Source organism: Ceratosolen solmsi, unplaced genomic scaffold (genome assembly GCF_000503995.2).
Source record: "Ceratosolen solmsi marchali unplaced genomic scaffold, CerSol_1.0 scaffold35, whole genome shotgun sequence".
In the NCBI taxonomy this organism is placed as follows: Eukaryota; Metazoa; Arthropoda; class Insecta; order Hymenoptera; family Agaonidae; genus Ceratosolen; species Ceratosolen solmsi.
The window spans coordinates 6,933,867-6,953,960 of record NW_011948423.1 but is presented as its reverse complement, the minus strand read 5'-3'; the positions used below and the strand labels follow the sequence as shown (position 1 = coordinate 6,953,960).

The following is a 20,094-nucleotide window of genomic DNA, read 5'->3' as shown; positions in this document are numbered from 1 at the left end:
TAGTGAATTTTGGCCGTTCTATCATTCACTACTGATTTTTAATGCGCATAAAAAGTTAACAGTTGTTAAGCACCTTGGCAACTTTATTTTATGTTTAATTATCAATAATTAAATATTATATATAATATTCAAATAACAAATTACTGTCATGTTTACTACTTAATTATCAAATTTATTTGAAGTTGAGTCAACATTGTGACAACGAACACAGTTTAGTAGGACTCAATATTTTAATTCAGTGCATTAATATTTATGTACAAATACGCATAATCATTTTCGTTTTAGCTTTGAACGCACTTACTTCAATAAAAAATTGCTTTTTCATTATTAACACACCAATTGGATACACTGTAGTTGATATTTCCGTCTTTAACAATTTTATTGAAAGATTTATAATTTGTATGATAGTTTCAAATTGATTTATTAAAGAAAATTTTATTTTTGATACGCTAGCTGTAGTCTTAATATGAAATTTCATAAATTGCAAATTTTTTACAATTTTTATAATTTTGTTAGTACATTTTATATACGTACTTCTGTCATCTAGCACTTACGAGTACAGAAACCTCTACTTTTCGATAAAAATATATCTAAAAACATTAGGCATAATTGTATCGAAGGCATAGTTCAGCTCTTCAAAATTTTTAGTATTGTTGGTTTTAAACTTCACCTGCCAAAACATAAATTAAAATAAATTGTAAGAAAATTATTATTGATAAAAAACGCGTTTGTGAAATCGCACCATAATAAAAACCTAATACTAGTCATGGGAGGATAATATACTTTTAAGTTATCATACAAATACATCTTCCTCGGTTATCACAGCAAACTAGAAATAAATAAGCCTGGCATCTTCTGGGTTTTGATCTACTGGGCAGTATGGACATTTTAGCCTGGAAACAAATTGGTTCCTTTAAAAAGTGTTTTCGCTATCAAAGTACTTATTTTCAATTCTTATTGAACGACATACTTGTTGGCATTGGTGAGTTTATTTAGGGCATCTCTTGAGATAACGTGACCACAGACTAATTTCATTGGTGGATTATTTTCTGTACTCTGTTGCCTTAAGATTGGACAGGCAAACACTGAATGATAACGGCCTTGTTTTCCCAAATCAATTTCAATCTGAGGAACAAAATTATTATAAGAATGAATTAGTAATAATCATAATATCGTACTTACAGGAAGTTCGTCTTTTCCACTCCATATACCAGCAACTTGTCGTTGTTGCATGACTTGTTTTATATTTAAAAGAGCAGGCAGTGCCGTAATTCCAGCATTTATACTGTAGCATTGTAATATATAAGCATATATTATTGTTGTAATTGCGTATTATTCATTATGTAAATTTACATTGCATATAATTGTAATTACCAGACAGATAAGGGACTATCGACACTCAATCCTAACAGTGTACATGCTTCTTTTGTAAAAACATCATGAATATCGAGCCATAAAATTGGATCTAATAAGTGACTATACGGAGACGATTGTATTCCATTTGGTAAATATAATAATGTTCCCATTAGTGATTGAACTTCTTTTTCATGTCGTGTAACAAATTGAGTTAAATATTTACGGGCGTATGTAATTGCTTCACTTTGCTTACTGGATCCCTGTTGAACTAATCTTATAAATTGTAACCTATGTAATTTAAATTCCAAGGAAGAGTTCTGAAACAATTATTATATAGCACTAAAGTATTTATTGCATTTAAAATGATAAAACATAAGTAATTAAATTTAGATATACTTGTGCAATAAGCGCATCTCTGTGCTTTGTTGCCCATTCTAAGGCTGGCTCTAAATTTTTTTGTTTTAAGCAATCAAGTATGTAATTTAATTCTGTAAATGGTTCCTTTCTCCCTTCATCAGTCTTAACTCCTGCTTCCTGCTTACATAATAAAATATTAAATATTATTTCTGTTTATATGAAAACAGTCTAAAATCAAATGTCCGAATAAACTTACCGTTGCTAATTCATCAGCTATGTCTAACATTCCTTGACGATAAAAATGTTGACAAATAACTTGATTTAGTAGATGAGTTTTTTCTGTACCTGAGAAAACATCTTCTCTACTCGTACTAGCAAAGTCTGCTATAAAATTTCTGTCGATTGCTTTACCTACTTTCGAAACTGTACTATGTAATTCACGGTGATCCGTTGCCAGTCTTTGTACTGTATCTCTTGCTTTGGTCATTGCTTGTTTTAAAACTTGAACTTGACCTGGTGTTAGCTCATGATTGGATGGTGCTAGGCATTAATTATAAAAATAATAGAAGCATACGTATCAATTATCGTTAAATATTTTGGATTTCAAATAAATTGTTAATTATGATTCTAGAAACGTATTTTTTGTCATTGTTATTTGTTAATTGAGAAAGCACATTGTCTAAGCAGCATCATCAAATGCTGTTACAAAGTGCTTATTAATTTAAGCATAACCTAAATGAGAATGCAAAAATATTATTTTAAACGATTATGAAATTTTTGTAAACAAAAGTTTACGTATTCCATTAATATATTTCTGCGACAGAACAAAAATAAGCATTTAAAACGTTAATGATTTAAATGTCTTACTCGGCCTTTGTTTTGAAATTAGCATTTTTTGAGTTAAAAATACATTTTCCTACCTTCTTCCAGCTCATTTTTTAGGGACTCTATGTGATTAATGAGATCCCGTAGTGTTGTATCTGCATGATCGTTTATTGCTCCGAATTTTAATAAAACTTTGTCGACTTCGCGTTCGACAGCATTACAAGCCTCCATTATTGTTTTTCCTACTGATATGTCGCGTCACGATTCCCAGCTGACGTCAACGCCAGTGTTGCCAGTTGCTAAAACTTTCTTTTTTAAAAGCATGGGCACTTTTATTTTAAGATCATAATTATTCTCTTTCTAAGGATATATTTTTCTTTAATTTTGGAAGCAATAATTATAATAATATTTAGAACTAATATACGAAAAGAATCAACAATGAGATTTCAACGTTTTTTTTTTTAATTTTATAAATATACATTGATGTTTAATAAAGTAAGTACAAACTATATATGCCAATGGAATATAAATTTTCGAATTATTCAAAGTATCGATAGTAATATTGTATTAATGAACATAATATTTATATTGATATCGATTAATATTAAAGGAAACAAATTAGCCATACTAATGGTGTAGAGTATTGATTTATTTGTTTCATTTTAATAGAGAACAAAGTAAAACAGTAGAATGAGTAAATAGTTTCTTCTTATGAAATAAATTATTAACAACCTTTTATACGTTGCCTTGTGTTATGATTAATTTTAAATTAACGTTAATCGAACATTTCTTTCTATAATTATAAAATAGCAATCCATATACTGTATAACATGCTGGAACGATTTAAATATATCATAGTGTACAAATCATAGTCTGAAGATTTATCGGCATTGTTTATATATTTATGTACAAGATTATTTGCTGATGATTTGGCTTTCACAAAAATGGATTATGTTCTTGCTGTAAAAAAAGATATGCAACCATTATGATACATTTATGCTTATAACTTATATTAAAATATATCATTTTTTATTTCTATTCATTTATAAACTATATAAATTAACAGTTAAATGAGACATTCAATTTTAAAAGTTGGAAAATACTAAATACCTGTCTTAAATAATAATAATAAAAAATATATAATGGCAAAAATAATAACTATTAAAACAACAAATAAAATAATAATAATAATACGAAGAAGAAGAAAAAAGACAGCAGTGATAATTCAAGATTGAATGATTCTTTAGTTAGTTAAAGCATAAAAATAATTTCCTTCTTTCAGGCAAAAATATTACACTATATCATTTCATTTTCAATTGAATTTATGTAAATGATTTTATTCATCCATTTATTATTTCACTAAATTTTACCTGCTAGTACTTTGAGTTTACTTACCCATTCTCTTCCCATTAATAATATAGTATTATTTTTTAAAGCTGGTCCTATTAGCGGATTCATTTGTGCCATATAACAGCAAAGCCAGCTAAATAAGAAAAATCATCATATGAATATCCTGAATTTCAAGAGTGTTCTTAAAAGATCATACTTACAATAGCCAACAGGTAAAAGCTGTTAGCATTAAAATAACTTGCAAGATTCTAAAAACAAAAGAAGTTTGATAATGTATACACCATTATTTAATGTTCATATCGTGCATACCGAAGGCAATAGCTAATTTATGGCGTAAATCATAAAATTAATAAACTCACCCTTTATTCGGGCCTTTGGGTACGAAAAATGGCAGTACGATACCAACGGCTCCCCATATAACTGTAAAGAATAGAATAGGTGCCCATGAAGCTCCCATATTTTCTAATTAACAAGTTCTTTTGAATAAAGTGATTTTGTAGCTTCCAGAGTTCTGGAATTGATTGCGGAAGGTGTCTGCTTTTCTGTCACATGATGGTTATGCGCGTAACCTTAACGTACGCGTACTATTTATACACATATATTACCATGTACATTAACACGTATATTACCCACGTAGTCTCCATATATTACGTTTTGCAGTTGAAACTTTTGGATTTTGCAATAAAAACACAATTCAAAATTAACAACATTTTATTTAAAAATTAGTTAAACAATATAAAATAGATTAATTATTGTCGGAGAACATTTTTATAAATACATTAACATGGAACATCCAGTCATTATTTCAAAGCACTAATTATAAAAATATATATACTTTATATTATCTTAATATAAATATTTGTTTTATAAATAACTTTATAGCTAGATGTATTTTCAAAGAATACTGTAATAAACTTACTTTAACAATATTTGTTTATAGTTTCATTATTATGTCAACTTTGCATTCTTTTTTTTTAATATTTTTTATTTTTTCTAAACGTGATAATGGTGATGGGGCATCACCCCCGCCAGTTGTCGCATATTCATTCAATTTCTTTGCCTTACTTTTCTGTAGTTTATTGAAATTTTTCAATTTATCTGCAGAGAAAGAAATATTTTTCGACTTCTGTGTTAAATTATTAGTATCACATGCAACTGAACTTAATGTATTTGAAAGCCCAGAAATTTTTTCCAATATATCTGTTAAAAAAATGTTAATTATATTTACTTTTTATACACCGCTTAATTTATTTATTAAATAATATGTACTTGTTAAGTCTAGACTTTCAGAAGTAATATCTACTTCGCACTCTTTGTAAAAATTGTCCCGACTAAATAAATGTTGTCTAATATTTGATAAATTTCTCATTTTCAATAAATTCTGGATAGGTTTCTCTGATTTATTAGATTTTGGAGTTTTATACATAACTGACCATTCATTACGCATTATTCGGCCTTTTTGAATGTATGGAATTAAGATAGAAACATCTGATTCATTTCGTAAAACAGTATTTGCTGGTTGAATGGAAAGTGGCTGCTTACATCGTGTTACTAAAGGTAAATTTTTTTTTTATTTACTATTAATTATTCTTTGATGATAAATAGTTAATCGTTATAATTACCTGTATAAGGAATCCTAATATATACTGAAGATTTCTTATCAACTGATACATCACGATCAGTAGATACAAAACTAACGGCACCTAAGGAAAAAGAAAATATTGTTACCCATAAAAAATATATATTTGATTTATAATCATAATTATATAGAATTTTTTTAAATATTGTATATATGGAATTACTTTTATAACTTGAATCATCTTGCTGTTTTATTGATTTTGTACTAATAGTATTCATAGTAATTGAATTATAAACAATAGTAGAAAGTGCAGGAAGCAGTTGTTTAATAACTTTCAACATTATTTCACATCGATTAATAACTCGCAGTTGTTCAGAGGCTGTAGCTTTATTAATAAGGAACTTTTTTGAAGCTGCATCCGTTTCATAAATATCTGCAACATAGTATATCATAGACACTCAAATACTGTAAAAAATTATAGTTAATTTTTTTTTTTAAGTAAATTTACCAGTCTTAAATTCGTGAATTATTTTAGTTGTTCGTTTATCAATATTTTTTGGATCAATATCCGAAACGGTAGCATCAATTTGCTTAAAAAGTGATAAAGCTCTTTGAACTACTACTTGCACCTGTGATTGAGTTATAACTTGTCTGTTATTTAAATTATTAGACATTTCATTTATACGTTCTTGTAAATCATCCAGAATAATCTAAAAGCGGGAATAAATAAAAATAAAATTAGTTAACAATTTAAGTAATTCTATATAAATGGTTCTAATAAAAGCAGTTTTTACTTGACAATAAGCAGCCGGATCTATTATTAAATTAACAGTGTGAACAAATTTTTTCATTTCATACTGCCATTGAGCAGTTAGAAGTTTTACATATGCCCGCATCTCTTTATTATCAGGATGTAAATAAAAAGCAGAAATGGCAGGAACTAATTCCATTTCTAATGATTCGAAACTAGCAAGACAATTTTTAATTTGACCAGCTTCTATGATGTTGAAAAATAAATATACAAATAATAATTCAATAATTTTCTAAAGTACATTGATTTAAAGAGAAAATGTAATTACTATGTTTATCTCTGCAACATGTTATAGCAAATTTTCCAATTTGCACAGTTTTATCAGTCAGCTGATCAAATTCTTCAATGAAAGAACTTAAATCATTTTTTGTTCTATCTTTTGCATTTAATGAAGTTCCACAAATTTCAATTAACTTTTTTAAGGTACCAAAAGGATCACTAAACACTACCATAACTAATGTAAGTACTGAAATATTAATTTTACGTTCTAATCTATATAATGAATCAGTTAAAGTATTCATAAATAAACTATTCATTGTTGGATCTATTGGATCACATTTAAGTTGCGCCTTCAAATTTTCATATTCTGTTAATATAGTTTGACATGAATCAGTAATAGCTTTAAAATTATTAGGCTGACAAACTTGTGCTATTGACATTGCATGAGAAAATATATCTTCAATTCCAACCCATAAATCATTACACTCTTTAATTTGATCTATCAATTTTAAGTTACTCATATTTGCAATTATATCTAGTAATAAATCGAGTCTGTAATAGAAATTTTGAAATTATATTACTATAATTAGTAAAATTTTTTTAATGATTTAACTATATTACCTGTATACAAAATTATTTTCTTCTTCGATATACTCTTCTTCATTTGAAGGATTAGAAGAATCTAAAATACTTATAATACTTTCAAAACATAAACATAGCCTATTACATATATACTTCTTACATGTCTGTAAAAAATATAAAATAAATAAAATGATAAATATAATTTTTAAAGCCTAGCAAAAACAATTACATTAAACTTACATAAATCGATGCGTTTAATTTATGTTGTTCCTTTATAACTTCTACCAACATTTTAAACGATGTGCACAATTGATAGCAATATAGAGTTAATTTATTTGATAGAAGATTTGAAATTAAGTTCTTTTTGTAATGTTGTAAAGGTGTAAGAATATCTACAATTGACGTTCCTAGTTCCTATTGAAAATAAATATATCATTAAATTCTAATTAATATTTTATGAAAATAATTTAACTATCTTGGATAAAATATTACTTTAATATTTTCCAAATCCTCTATCTCGCAAGCAAAGCCCATTTCTTTTACATAATTTAAACAATCATTAAGACTTTGTTTTAATGAAAGAACTTCAGTTTTTTCCAGATTTTCCAGTACATTTAAGAACTTTATAACCATCTTATTAAATATTTCTTTATCTACATGATTCTGCATATTATTTTCCTGGTCAATTAAATTAAATTTAAAATAAAATATAATGACATTATTATGTAAAATTAATTGCACTCTTACTTTTTTATCAAAGTCCATTTTACAAAATTCTTCCATAATAGATGTTATTTTTTTCTTCATCTCTTGATAATTATCAATATTTTCTTTTGAAACACTTTCAAACTTTTCAGTCAACATACTTAGTTGATCAAGAATAAGATTTTTTAACGAAATCATTTCTTTTGACTTTACAAGATTTTCATTTAATAATTCTGATAATTTGTTTATCTAATATTGAATAAAAAAAAAAAAAATTAAAAATATCGATTTGTTAAACGCATATATATATATATATATATGTGTGTGCGTGCGTGCGTGCGTGCGTGCGTGCGTGCGTGCGTGCATGTGTGTATGATAGTTTTTAATTAAAAGTAATTTAATATTTTTATTTAGAAATATTTCAATTAAATTTTTGTATAATAAGAAAAAACAATACTTGGCTTTCAATTGGTTGAAAAATTTTCCATATATGCTTCGTTTTAAGGGACATTTTAAAAAACGACGTTTTCGTGCAGAAAAATATTGAATGCGACCGTTTGTAAACAAACTTACTAAGTAACCAGATATTTTTAAAAATAAGATAATTCAACACAAATATTAAGAAGGGAACTTATAGGTATCTTTGTAGATAATATATCTAGATATTTGAATAATCCCTAGATATTTTCGATATATCGATTTAGTCGAGCCACCAGCATAAAATATAAATTGTCATACAATTCTATGTTTCAGTTAACGTATTAAAATCCTGACAATATGTCGTATCAGATATATCGTTATTGGCAAATATAAATTAAAAAGACAATATGAGTTCATTTAATTTAAGCATTTCTTATTGAAATAAATTATAATAATAGGTTGCACTGGGTGCTGAGTGTTGATTATGTAGGGCACATCTTTAACGATAAAAGAAGAAAAGACAGTTACGCATATTTTTAATTCGAAAATTTGTCGGTTATTTTATGTTGGCAGGTATTTTGTGGAAAAATATTTAATGTATTTAAATAGTGATTTAATTCATTCCATTTTCGTAATTTATATAACAGTAGAATTGGAAATTATTAAAAACAATATTATATTAATTAAGATAATCGTAATAGATAAAATATACTGATATAAAATTATTGATTATCACAGACTGAACTATAGGGAAAAAAAAATTATTTCACATTGGATAAGAATATTTATATATATATATATATATATATATATATATATATAGACATATGTGTGTTTTTATGGGTGGGCATGCATTTACGAATAATATATTTTAAAATTAAACATACATTAGTTTCGTATTGGCGATTCAGGTGAGTAAGTTTATAATAATATATAAAATTAGATTGTTGTATTTAAAAACTTATTTCGAAATTATCATATTTTTCTTCCCGCATAATAATAATTTAAAAGAAAATTAAATACAGCAGCATTTTTCCTTATACGAATACCGTATTTATAAATTTTGAATACTAAATATAATTTTATATAATTTGTTGATAATCTAGACAAAATACAATAATTGTATTCGCCATATTTTAATATTAAAGCATCAAAATTGAAGTCATTAATAATGATTGAGAATAGTGAATTTTGTAAACGAAAGAGTATATTATGGAATTTATCAAAAATATTACTTACATTTTAATAATTTTCATTGATTATAATAATATTGCTCTGACTAATGTCTATTAAGATTTTGATTATTTTTTAAAGTTAATTTTTTTTTATAATTGGTATCATTATTTTATTAATGTTGATAAATGTATAATTTTATTTTTATATTTTTAAATATAACCGTTTATAAATTTTCTTTTAATCAATTAATTAAATTTATTAACAACCACATGCTTTTAATTATATATATGCGAATCAAACGAGTCTATAAATTTTGTATAAAATAAACATAATTGTTGAAGACTAGTTGATAGATTACCGACGTTCCTATTTTGAAATTAATCAGAAAAGTAAAATAATCATCTTAATTTGCTGTAAAATAGTTTGTAATTTTTCCCTTTAACTGAAGAAATTATCTATTTTTGTAATTTCAGGAATAATTAAACATTCAATACTTAATTTCCATGTAAAAAGTAAATTCGAGAATCACGAATAAAATTATATTAATACATATTACGTAAATTTTACATTAATATTACATAATGGTTATATTTTGAAGCGTAGTTGCTATTTTGTTATTTTATCTTATAGCCTTTACATTATTGAGTTATTTTTTCAGAAAACTTATCAATGCAATTTACTCAAATACATGAATTGAATATTAACAGTTCTTTTTAATAGTAATTTTTAATACATTCCAGTATTCAGTAATGAGTCATGAACCCTTTATTTTATTTTCATATGCATTTGAAAATGATTTCTTAAGTTTTTCCAATAAAAGTTTTAATTTATTATCAAATGAGTATTTAATGCGAAGATGCAGAACAGAAATTATAATTGATTACTTACATGATTGCTTGGCCTTATTGTATTGTAGTCACGTTACACCTTACGGGATAGTTTCTTTTATGTTCTTTATTTATTTATTCTTTATTATTTATCTATGGAATGAAACATCTATGCTTGTAAATTAAATCTAATAATATGAAAGGGTGAGCGCGTGAGTGCAATATTTATCATTATACGAATTATGCTCAATTCCATTTTAATTTTAAAGACACAATTTATACAAATTATTTACACGAAATTCATAATCAAATTTTAATGCGTTTAATCAATATTGATTTCCTATTAATGAAAAACTGGATATGTAGAATGCAAAATTTCAATGTTTAATTTATCGTGTCAAATCCATCATATATAAGGTAATTATTTTCATTTTGATCAACTTTGGAACTTTGGCTACTTGTATATTTTCTTAAAGTTTATATAACGTAAAGCTTTCTACTATAAAATATTAATACATTTAGGCTTAACATAAATTAAGATATTTTTTTAATTACACAATTATTTATATGTATTTATTTATATTAATTGACGGCTCATATGATAGATTACGTATTAATACTCATCATTGCCAAGTTCTTTAAGTTCATATTCGATTTAAAGATCTAATGTATAATATTTTATTTTTTGGTTTTAATATTGTATAATTAAAAATTTTAAATTCAAAAAACTTAATTTGCTGAATAATATGGGCATTAAGTAAAGTAGTTAGCTTATAATCAAAAGAATATTTGCAATAATTTTTATTAAAAGGATTTTTAGAATATTTTAACTATCTACTATCATATACACGTTTATAAATGTTCTTTAATTTTCTACCTGATAGAGAATTATGTATTTTAGTTAGACTACCAATAGTATTTAATTATGATGTTGATGGTTATATAAAATTAGAAGGCGAAATGAACGATATGCGAATGTAAAAGTTGTAAGAAAGATTATAAATTTTTTTAATATAATTTTAAAAATAATCGATTTCATTCGTTACTTTTAAATCAACAAAATTTAATGTTAAATAACAAAATAAAAAACGATAATTATAAATCTGTAGTTAGGTCATAGGATGAAAATCAAAGCACTATTAGGGTAAAAGATATAAGAGAGTGAGAGATGTTGAATTCATTACAGTAGAAAATCTCCGATAGCCATGATTTGCAGCGATGAATTTAGAAATGACTTTTGGGTAACACGTTGAGACTGTCAAAAGTTCCGATACAACTTTATAAAAACAGAAGTAAAACAGCGACAATGAGGATGGGATGGTCAATTTTTGGGCTGATTCATGGTTGTCTATATTCATCAGCCAGTCGGCGCGAGCTAAGAGAACAAGACGCAAGAAAAAGATATTAAGAGATTGATGAGGCGAGAGAGAGAGAGATAGAGAGAGATAGATAGAGAGAGAGAGAGAGAGAGAGCGAGATATGTATTGGTTGTATAGATACAAGCTCGTATATTTTTATTTATATCACGGAGAAGAGCGGCAGCGCGAAAGTGCCGCAACTTTAGTTCAATCACGTTTCTTCCGTTAGCGTTGAGGCGGAATCCTAATCCACTCATCATTATCATCTTCTCCTTTCAACGTCTTCGCGAGCGTTTTACACGGTCATACACATGTGCGCCACCCGGCTTGAGGTCAACGTATGCCGATGCTTCTGCGCTTCACAATGAATATTCGTGGGCAAACCGCGTCTTTGGAAATATGTAAGGTATGTCCGCATGTACACATTACTTCCTTGTAATGATTATCCAGCTTTTCTTTATGCTACATCGCCAATCTTTGTCAATTCCTCGGACAGTATCGACCTTGAGTGAAAAGACTATTGTCATGGAATGCGAAAGTCCTGCCGATTCTCGAGTTTCTGAGCGCATTATAATTGTACACGATGAGTTGAATTATGTATATTTAATTGACATAAAAATAGTTTTAAAAATATTATTATTATTTATAGATGTACAATACTTTAATATAATATTTTGATAATTGCAGGAGAACTTACTTTCATTAGTATTTATGAAATATAATTTCAGAAATTGTTATCCATGGAATTTATCGTACTAAAATATAAAATTCAATTCTCTTCAATGTGTATTAAAAACATTTATAACTATATCTAAAGATATATATAAAAAAATTCACATCTATATGCTTAATAATGTTTAATTATAGTATAATATACAGAAAAAATATTCTCACAGAGAGAAAGAGAGAGAGAGAGAGAGAGAGAGAGAGAGAGATTAAATGCACAATTTAATAGGTTTCAGGATATTAAGAATAAATAAATCGATCGAATTTTTATTTTTATATTGGTATTTATTTATCTAGATTATGTTTTAAACAGTAACTCTATTATGAAATTTTTAGAAAGTTATAAAATTTTCTAAATAAGAGACTTTCCATTTATTACAAATTAGAAAATTTTTTTATTACAAGTTTAACATATCTACGCCAATTGTAAAGAAAACTAAAAAAATTTCGCTTTTATTTTAGAATCCCTTTGCACAGAATCATTTAATCGCATTCCCAGTAGGATTTTATATCAACTATGTTTCTTGGTTACAGATTAATATTTTACTTACTTTTTACGTTTAGTCATTTGCAATTGAATATTTTAGGTCGTTACAGAGAAGTCAAGACCATAATTAATACATAAATGAGTGGGCTAATAGATAATTTTATAATATATAAAATGAATTTTGTTAATAAATTCTCATTCATTTTTATTGCCCGTTAAAATTGTTTTCTGAGGACTCTGAACTTTAACAGACGTAATTATCATGCAAATATTATACAATTCAACCTATGATTTCAATAAATTACTAAATAATACATATATAAGTATTTTCATCTACAATTACAATAGATTAAGAAATAGCACGGTATAAAAAAATTCTTAATCGAGAAGTCAAGTATTTATGGAGAAATGTACAAATTAGAATAAGAAATCGTTGAAATTTAAAATCGTCGAAAGTATTTATGTAAATTTCAGCATCCATTGCTAATATTAATGAAAAGGTAAATATGATAAGCGATTCGCCGTGCCGAGAAATGATGCACGGGATAGGAGCCACATTCGTCATGAAAATATGAAGATCCGCTACTAAGCATAACTTATAATATATACAATAAGAATACCAAAGGAATATAATACAATTCAATTTGTTTACAATCGTTACATACACAGTATTCTTAGATTTCATGTATACTTCTGTTTACCATACTCCGTTAAATCATAGCGCAAAAAAATATATTAATATCACAGTTGAGAAATGCCGGCGGACGATCGGCACATAAGAGAGAGCTTAGATCGATCGATATATCTTACACAAAAGTTTTTGCAGCGAGCATTGCTTATTACATTCGCGCGATATTTATCTTCTCGTAGCTCCTTTCTTCATTCATCCCTTATTTCTTTTCCTTTCCTTTCTTTTCTTTCTTTTCTTCCTTGTCTCTGTACAATCGTTTCCTGTCTTCATCTTCTCGCTTAATATAGAGATTCTGTGAAAAAGTTTCTTTTTCCTTCCCCTATCTATCTCTGTTTGAAGAACTTTTGCTTTTAGTGTCGTGTAAACAGATTAATTTTGACAGTTTTGAAGCGTGGAACGAGCGCCTTATCCCTATGAAAAAGACGCGTAATTTGATGGAGGCAAAATTGTGCATTCGCTTCGTGGCAGAATGAGAAGTCCTTGTCTGCACACGCGACAGCATTTCGAATGGATTGCAGTAGTTTCAGGACGGACGAATGGACTTGTAAATAACCGTTTCGTGCGGACGAAACCTGTCGCAGTTGTCTACATCGAGACGGATAACATTCATGTTCCCATCCCACACGTTCATCAGTCAATTTGGATACAGATGCAGCCGTTCGATTAATAAGCCACCAATTATTATGAGTATAATAGCTTTTACAAATGGTATCGACGGTTTTCCATATATTTACTTTAGTTATCTTTATTAGTCATTAGTTATTAATAGCTAACGATTCGGCTAGCGAGCAAACTAAGATTAAACATTCAAATAGAAAACTTATGTAGCGTTGTTTCGCACTGATCAGCAGCAGCGCGTTCAAAGACAAATACCGCAAATACGTATATTTGGCATGCGCTTAATTCGTTGTATATTCTTACGAAAAATGAAAAGTAACAGAAAAGGATAAGGAAACAAAGGAACACGAATAAAACTAGGACAATGGGCAGAGAGAGAGAGAGAGAGAAAGAGAGAAAGAGATGGTTGTGTAACCGCTCGAAACCATAACGAACGACGAGCCGATCCCCAAGGAATACTGCTTAGCGCTTTGGCCTTGGGGGCTCAGGAGCAGGCACACTCGAGTACGCGCATGTCCTTCCAGTTGGAGACCTTGAGCTTGGTAGCGTCGTTCTCGTCGAAGTAGAGTATCTCGAGCTCGGCGAGTTTGCTCGGGGCGCAGCAGGGTCTCGGCGCCTTCTTCCTATCCTCTTTCCAGATGAGGCTCTGAAGGAGGGCGTGATGGTGGGCCGGATTGTAGCGGGGCGGGCAGCGACCCTTGCAGTAGCCCGCGTCGAAGGTCTTGGGCTGGATAATGAAGTCGAAGCCCTCGAGATCCTTGAAGGTGACGGCCATACGGTGACGGCAGCAGCGTTTCGCGTCTCCGTGACACTCGGTGCGACGGCCTCGGTGGAGCGACATCAGCTGCTCTCGTGCCAAGGAGCCGATCGAACGTCGGCGCCGTGGCGCCCAGCTCTCCGGGTAGAGGGCATGGACGTTGAGAGCCGCGGAGGCGACGATGAAGCCACGCAGGTGACTCGCGTCCTGCCAATAGAACAGTCATCGGTCACGTTAATTTTATTTCTCTAACCTTCGGTCGATGCATTATCGTTTAGTTATTATTGCGTTTGTGGTATGTTAATTAATTATTTAAGTCGTAAGTTAAATACCTCGTGCACTACTTGGAGGGTCAGGTACAGAGGTGCATTGGAGTCGAGAGTAGCGGTGACCACGTCTGTGAGGTCGAATTCTAGCCAACGTCGTCGAAGAAACTCGGGCTCCTCGATTGTGCGATGATCGACGAGCCATCGCCGAGTTCCGGCTGCTCGTCTTCGGTAGAGCCGAACCTGCACGCTTCCCGATCTGGGCTCCTCGTTGTGATCGAGTAGTAGCCTCAGCGAGGCTGACTCCACCAGGACGTTCTCGGATTCGTCGACGGTTAGCGGAAAGCTGAGCGCGATACCCTCGCGCGTCCGCTTATCTGTCGGCAGATAATTGTGTTCCTTTTGTTACTTTCTACTTCTTCATTGTTATGAAAAACGGAATTTTTTACTTTTCGCTGGAGTGGCTTTGAAGTTTTTTATGACTCTCATACCATAGCTCTTCGAGCTGCTTACGTGTGTATTACATCGTAGAGCAGTCTAGTTCGATTTAGAGACATTAACGATAATCCTAGATGCTTATTAATAGCAGCGAATAAAAGTAAATGGTTTCTCAGGTAAAGCTTTCATCGATAAGCAATTTTATGCATTTTCTTTGAAAGTACAAAATGAAAAGAATACATTTTATGCCGATGGCTCTAAAACTATCGGAATTTATATTGTCCCGTATATTAATCCTATCTATTGGAGATCGAAGTCTTTAAGAAAAGATAAGGCTTCGATCTTTTATGCGATAGTGCAAAACTGCGCGCATTATTATTACGAATGATTATAATTTTATTAAGTTTTATTTTGCTTTTCAATACGTTATGTTTTATGTATGTATATATATATATATATATATATATATATATATATATATATATATATATATATATATATGTATATGCGAAATATTGGTTAACTTTGTATGCTCGATTACGCAAGGAGTCTATAAAAACATGAAGAAAGAATGTCTCGCCTGTTATTTACGCATCTTTAATTTTACAAAATTATCTAAAAAAATAATGTCTAGATACGAATCCATTAGTTAGTAGTTCTGGAAATAGAGAGGAAAAGGTCTAAATATCCGTAAGTCATTAAACGAGCAATCCAAGACCGAGGATTTGCACCGGTGAATCGTGGTAAGAAACTCGCTTGGCCAAACATTTGTACATCATTGTCTTTCGAAACTTCTTATCTGAATGGTGAAATGGTCGCGCGTGCCTTCACATAATAATAGATTTACAGGCTTTCGCACAAAAACGGCTCATCCGCCCTCCCTTGTTTAGCTCGAGGGCCGGCCGCCGCTGTCGGATAATGTCAAAAGAAAAAACGCTCATCCGTTGCGGATTCTCGAAAAAGTAGTTAAAGTACGCGCGCGGCACGGCGTAACGAATGTCGCGATATGCAGACCCAACTGTTACGGATACACACGTTCGCGCACTACTTACCGCCTGCTAACTTTTGTTTTGACATATTTTTCTGGTATATTGACAATCTTGATTGGCGTACTATTGGCATTATGCGCTGCGATTCTAAACTGTAGGACGTAAGGAAGAAAATTCCTAGAAGTTGGCGGGTTGAAAGTGGCGAGCGCTATGCTCGAAAGAAGCGCAGTAATTGTTCGATCGACGCTCGGCATGCGCGTCTGCTCGAATTGGACCAAAGAATAATCCGAAGCCAATGATATAAGGTTATTTAGCGTATAATTGTTCGTGACTAACGCATTATTAGGTGAAGCGAACGCGAATTTGGTTTCGAATTGGAATTACGATGCACGGGGCGTGTCCATAGAGACCATATTTGTACGCCAATTCTCTGAGTACTTGAGGGAATGGCTCGGGTGTACGTCATGTGTACGTCACGTGGCTGTCACGTGCAATCATACGACCACATTTAAAAATGCCAGAAATACGCGTTCGACGATTGAAGAATCAAAGGGAAGCTCTGACCTACAAACGAATCGATGTGCTTCCATTTAGTTGCCTCGATGAAAGGGTTGGCGTAAACATTCTACCTTGAGCGCGAAATATCTGTTTACACGAGGGAAATTTCTACGCGCTCCATTAATGAGTGGAGGAAAAGGAGGATGAGAAGGAGGAGGAAGAGGAGGAGGAAAAGGAGCTGCTCGAGGCGTATCCTCGAGAGAAGCTAAGTGCGTGAGAGTAGAGACGGCAGTGCGTTTATGGCTGTCTGTAGGCTCTCGCATCCGTAGGCCAATAATAGTCATCGGGCCGAAATAAAACTGTTGACGGAAAGCACCGACAGGGAATGCCAACTATGTCACCGTCCTGGCGCATACGTGAGAGAGAGAGAGAGAGAGAGAGAGAGAGGCACTTTGGTTTATAACGCCGGCTCCTCCAAATAAAAGTGGATGAATCAACGTATACCTGCCGCGTGATTTTTAAGCGTGATTTCTTCACGAGACGAGCGGGGAAGATCTCTACGAGAGGAAATGACGAGTTGTAATAGTCCGCTGCTGTCGGCACTTTCTCCTGGTAATTTTCTCCGACAATTGACTATTTCCAGAACTCGCGGAAAGTGCGTGGGACGAAGCGCCAGTCCGTGTATATGCTTCAGAGCCGGATAAACTCTATTAGATGACATGTTTCAAGCCATTCACTACCCTCTCGTTCGTCGATTTACTCTACTTTCTTAAGTAATTTTTATTGGCAGTTAGCATGACTTTACTGTAATATTTTTCCCGTGCTTAATAATTAATACAAATTTTTTATTTTAATTTTTGATTGGGTATTGCGTCGATACTTTCGAAAATTGGGTTGGGATCAGCTTTATTTGAAAGAATATAAAGCCATTGTAAGGACTTGTTTCGTACAACTAACAAAGTGTTAACAAATGTCAACGTAATTGGAAATTCTTATAATAAATTTTCATTATTATTTAAATGTTAGAGCCACGATAAGCGCCAATTATAATTGGATAATTGCAAGATTTAATATTGTTCGTTTATTTAATTAGCTTACGCAATAATTGATTAGCTTCGTGAGATCGGTAATGATGAAAATTTTTAATTATTTTTTGTTTGTTTTTTTTTTCTCTCTTTTTTTTACTAGAACATCAATTTCATAGACAAATGAAAGTTATTCATCGTTATGTTCAATCTTTAAATTAAAGTTTTTTTCGATACAATTTATTTCATATATTTCAATTCTAAATCCGAAACCATTATATTTAGAAGAATTTTTTTTCTTACTTTCCTTACCAACGTTTTGACAACTCGTTACCCGATTTTCTATAAGATTCATTAAATATAAAAAAAAAATAAATATAATAAATTAGCCACTATACTTTTTTACTTCTGTATTTAGGTAACGTTTAGGTAACTGAAGAAGTATTATTGGTATTTTATTTTATTTTTTAATTGCTCTATTTACCATAGAAATATTTATAATTTTTCCACTTAATTCGTAACCATGGTAGATTTAATAAATATTACTTAATAGTGAATTAATCGACTTTGTCCTTTAAAACTGGAACTGTAGTCGAGAAAAATATAAGTTTCTAAATACCTCATATGATCTGACATCTGTACTCATATTTACACGCTAATTTATGAAGAAAAATTTTACGGTTTGTCCAATTTACAATAGAATAAGATAAAGGGCTAATAATCATTATATTTTTATTGCAAAGAAATAAACAATAAAGACATTCCAACGTATACGATTGTTCGTAAAGAAATCCCTTAAAGTGTCATGCGGATGATTTAGGGTGCGCTAAGAAATAAAAAAGAGGAATGCTTATTGGAACGAAGTATTTTAAAAGGGTTTTGACGTTGCTCAACTCATTGGTGGAGTAACTTTCTCCGTCACTCTTTTCGGTGCAACTTATGTGTACGACTATAAGAAAATCGCGTGTCGCTTTAAGATTAGAGCGCATGCTTAAATCGTCGTGGGCTTGGTGCCTTAACGGAAACTATTAATGATTGGCTTGAGCATTATCGCGGTGTCGACGTCGATAGGAATGGGTATGTCTCGATATCTGAAGCTCTATTTGATGACGTCACCTCTCGAAAATACTGGCCCGACTCTTAGACAAAATATGAAGATCTGTTAATAATTAAAGAAACATGATTCATACTTCAAAGCTTCTCGGAATTATTGTAGAACGGTTTAACATGTTTTTATATACACAATAAAAGTGCAAGAATAAAAGTAATTAATAAAGAAAATTATGGTTTTATATCGACAATTTATTGATTCTAGATGATTGGCAGCGATCTTATTTTATAAGCCCATAAAAATTCATTTAGGACAAGTTATAGTTACTTTTATTTTCAATTTTCATAATTTTTATAAATGCAAATACCATATGTAGTTTCATAAGCCCAGAATAAGCTTACATTATCTTGACAATATTTGCAAAAATTAATTATTCTTGTTTTTTTTTATTTTACAAAAAAAGTAAGTCAATTATATCAAATATAAAATACTATTTTTTTTAACATATGTGCGTGTATAAAATCTAATAATCAATGAGAACATTTGTATATTTGTGTTATTCTTCTTCAAACATTTATAGTAATATTTTATAACACACGCAGGTAATTTTATAGTAGTAATTATGAATTTGAATTTGTTTTTAAAATATGTAATAATTTATAATATACAATATAAACGTTTTTTAGATATAAGATTTGAACAACAGATGCAGTATGAATAAATAAATAAATAAATGCAGTAGGAATAAAATATCATATTTTAAATCAATTTTCGTGTAAATTTCAACATAATTATTGATTACGATCTTATTATAATTTTACAAATGGCATTAACTTTTAAGCTATTCTTTTTTTTTTTAATAGGGAGAGTTTCCAAATGGTTCAAAATCGAGAAATATTCATAATTTTTATTATAATAATTAGTGTTAAAAATGAACTGCGTTATTCGAATAACCTAATTGAATTTGAACGAAGGTTGTTAAA

At 30.1% G+C, this 20,094-nt stretch overlaps 4 protein-coding genes across 6 annotated transcripts in view; all 4 read right to left on the bottom strand.

The window, feature by feature from the left end:
- Positions 1-466: 466 nt before the first annotated feature.
- On the bottom strand, positions 467-2,831 carry Sou (required for meiotic nuclear division 5 protein souji). Of its 3 annotated transcripts, none has more exons than XM_011499644.1 (8): positions 2,634-2,831; positions 1,970-2,253; positions 1,753-1,890; positions 1,375-1,673; positions 1,183-1,285; positions 971-1,125; positions 743-911; positions 467-670 (listed from the first exon to the last, which is right to left on the bottom strand). In XM_011499644.1, exons 1-7 carry the CDS (start codon positions 2,767-2,769, stop codon positions 830-832), a joined length of 1,197 nt encoding a protein of 398 aa, XP_011497946.1. In that variant the 5' UTR covers positions 2,770-2,831; the 3' UTR covers positions 467-670; positions 743-829. The 3 variants fall into 3 exon arrangements, with proteins under 3 accessions (XP_011497946.1, XP_011497948.1, XP_011497947.1); XM_011499646.1 differs by having other exon boundaries at positions 743-893; positions 2,634-2,830; XM_011499645.1 differs by lacking the exon at positions 467-670 and having other exon boundaries at positions 678-911.
- A 456-nt stretch (positions 2,832-3,287) lies between these two features.
- Positions 3,288-4,485, bottom strand: LOC105362252 (V-type proton ATPase subunit e 2). The gene is made up of 4 exons (XM_011499643.1): positions 4,248-4,485; positions 4,089-4,136; positions 3,934-4,021; positions 3,288-3,498 (listed from the first exon to the last, which is right to left on the bottom strand). Exons 1-4 carry the CDS (start codon positions 4,343-4,345, stop codon positions 3,475-3,477), a joined length of 258 nt encoding a protein of 85 aa, XP_011497945.1. The 5' UTR covers positions 4,346-4,485; the 3' UTR covers positions 3,288-3,474.
- A 337-nt stretch (positions 4,486-4,822) lies between these two features.
- Spt (Spitting Image) lies at positions 4,823-7,991 on the bottom strand. Its single transcript, XM_011499863.1, has 11 exons — positions 7,827-7,991; positions 7,572-7,757; positions 7,320-7,493; positions 7,119-7,243; positions 6,547-7,049; positions 6,262-6,464; positions 5,976-6,177; positions 5,691-5,900; positions 5,511-5,591; positions 5,158-5,439; positions 4,823-5,088 (listed from the first exon to the last, which is right to left on the bottom strand). Exons 1-11 carry the CDS (start codon positions 7,980-7,982, stop codon positions 4,823-4,825), a joined length of 2,388 nt encoding a protein of 795 aa, XP_011498165.1. The 5' UTR covers positions 7,983-7,991.
- Positions 7,992-14,494: 6,503 nt separating this feature from the next.
- The window catches only part of mav (TGF-beta domain-containing family member maverick), a 32,272-nt gene continuing 26,672 nt past the window's right edge, over positions 14,495-20,094 (bottom strand). The window contains exons 3-4 of the mRNA XM_011499642.1: positions 15,177-15,487; positions 14,495-15,051 (exon numbers count right to left, since the gene is read on the bottom strand). Coding sequence (XP_011497944.1) covers positions 14,572-15,051; positions 15,177-15,487 — 791 coding nt within the window. The 3' untranslated portion in view covers positions 14,495-14,571. The remainder of the gene's footprint in view (positions 15,052-15,176; positions 15,488-20,094) is intronic.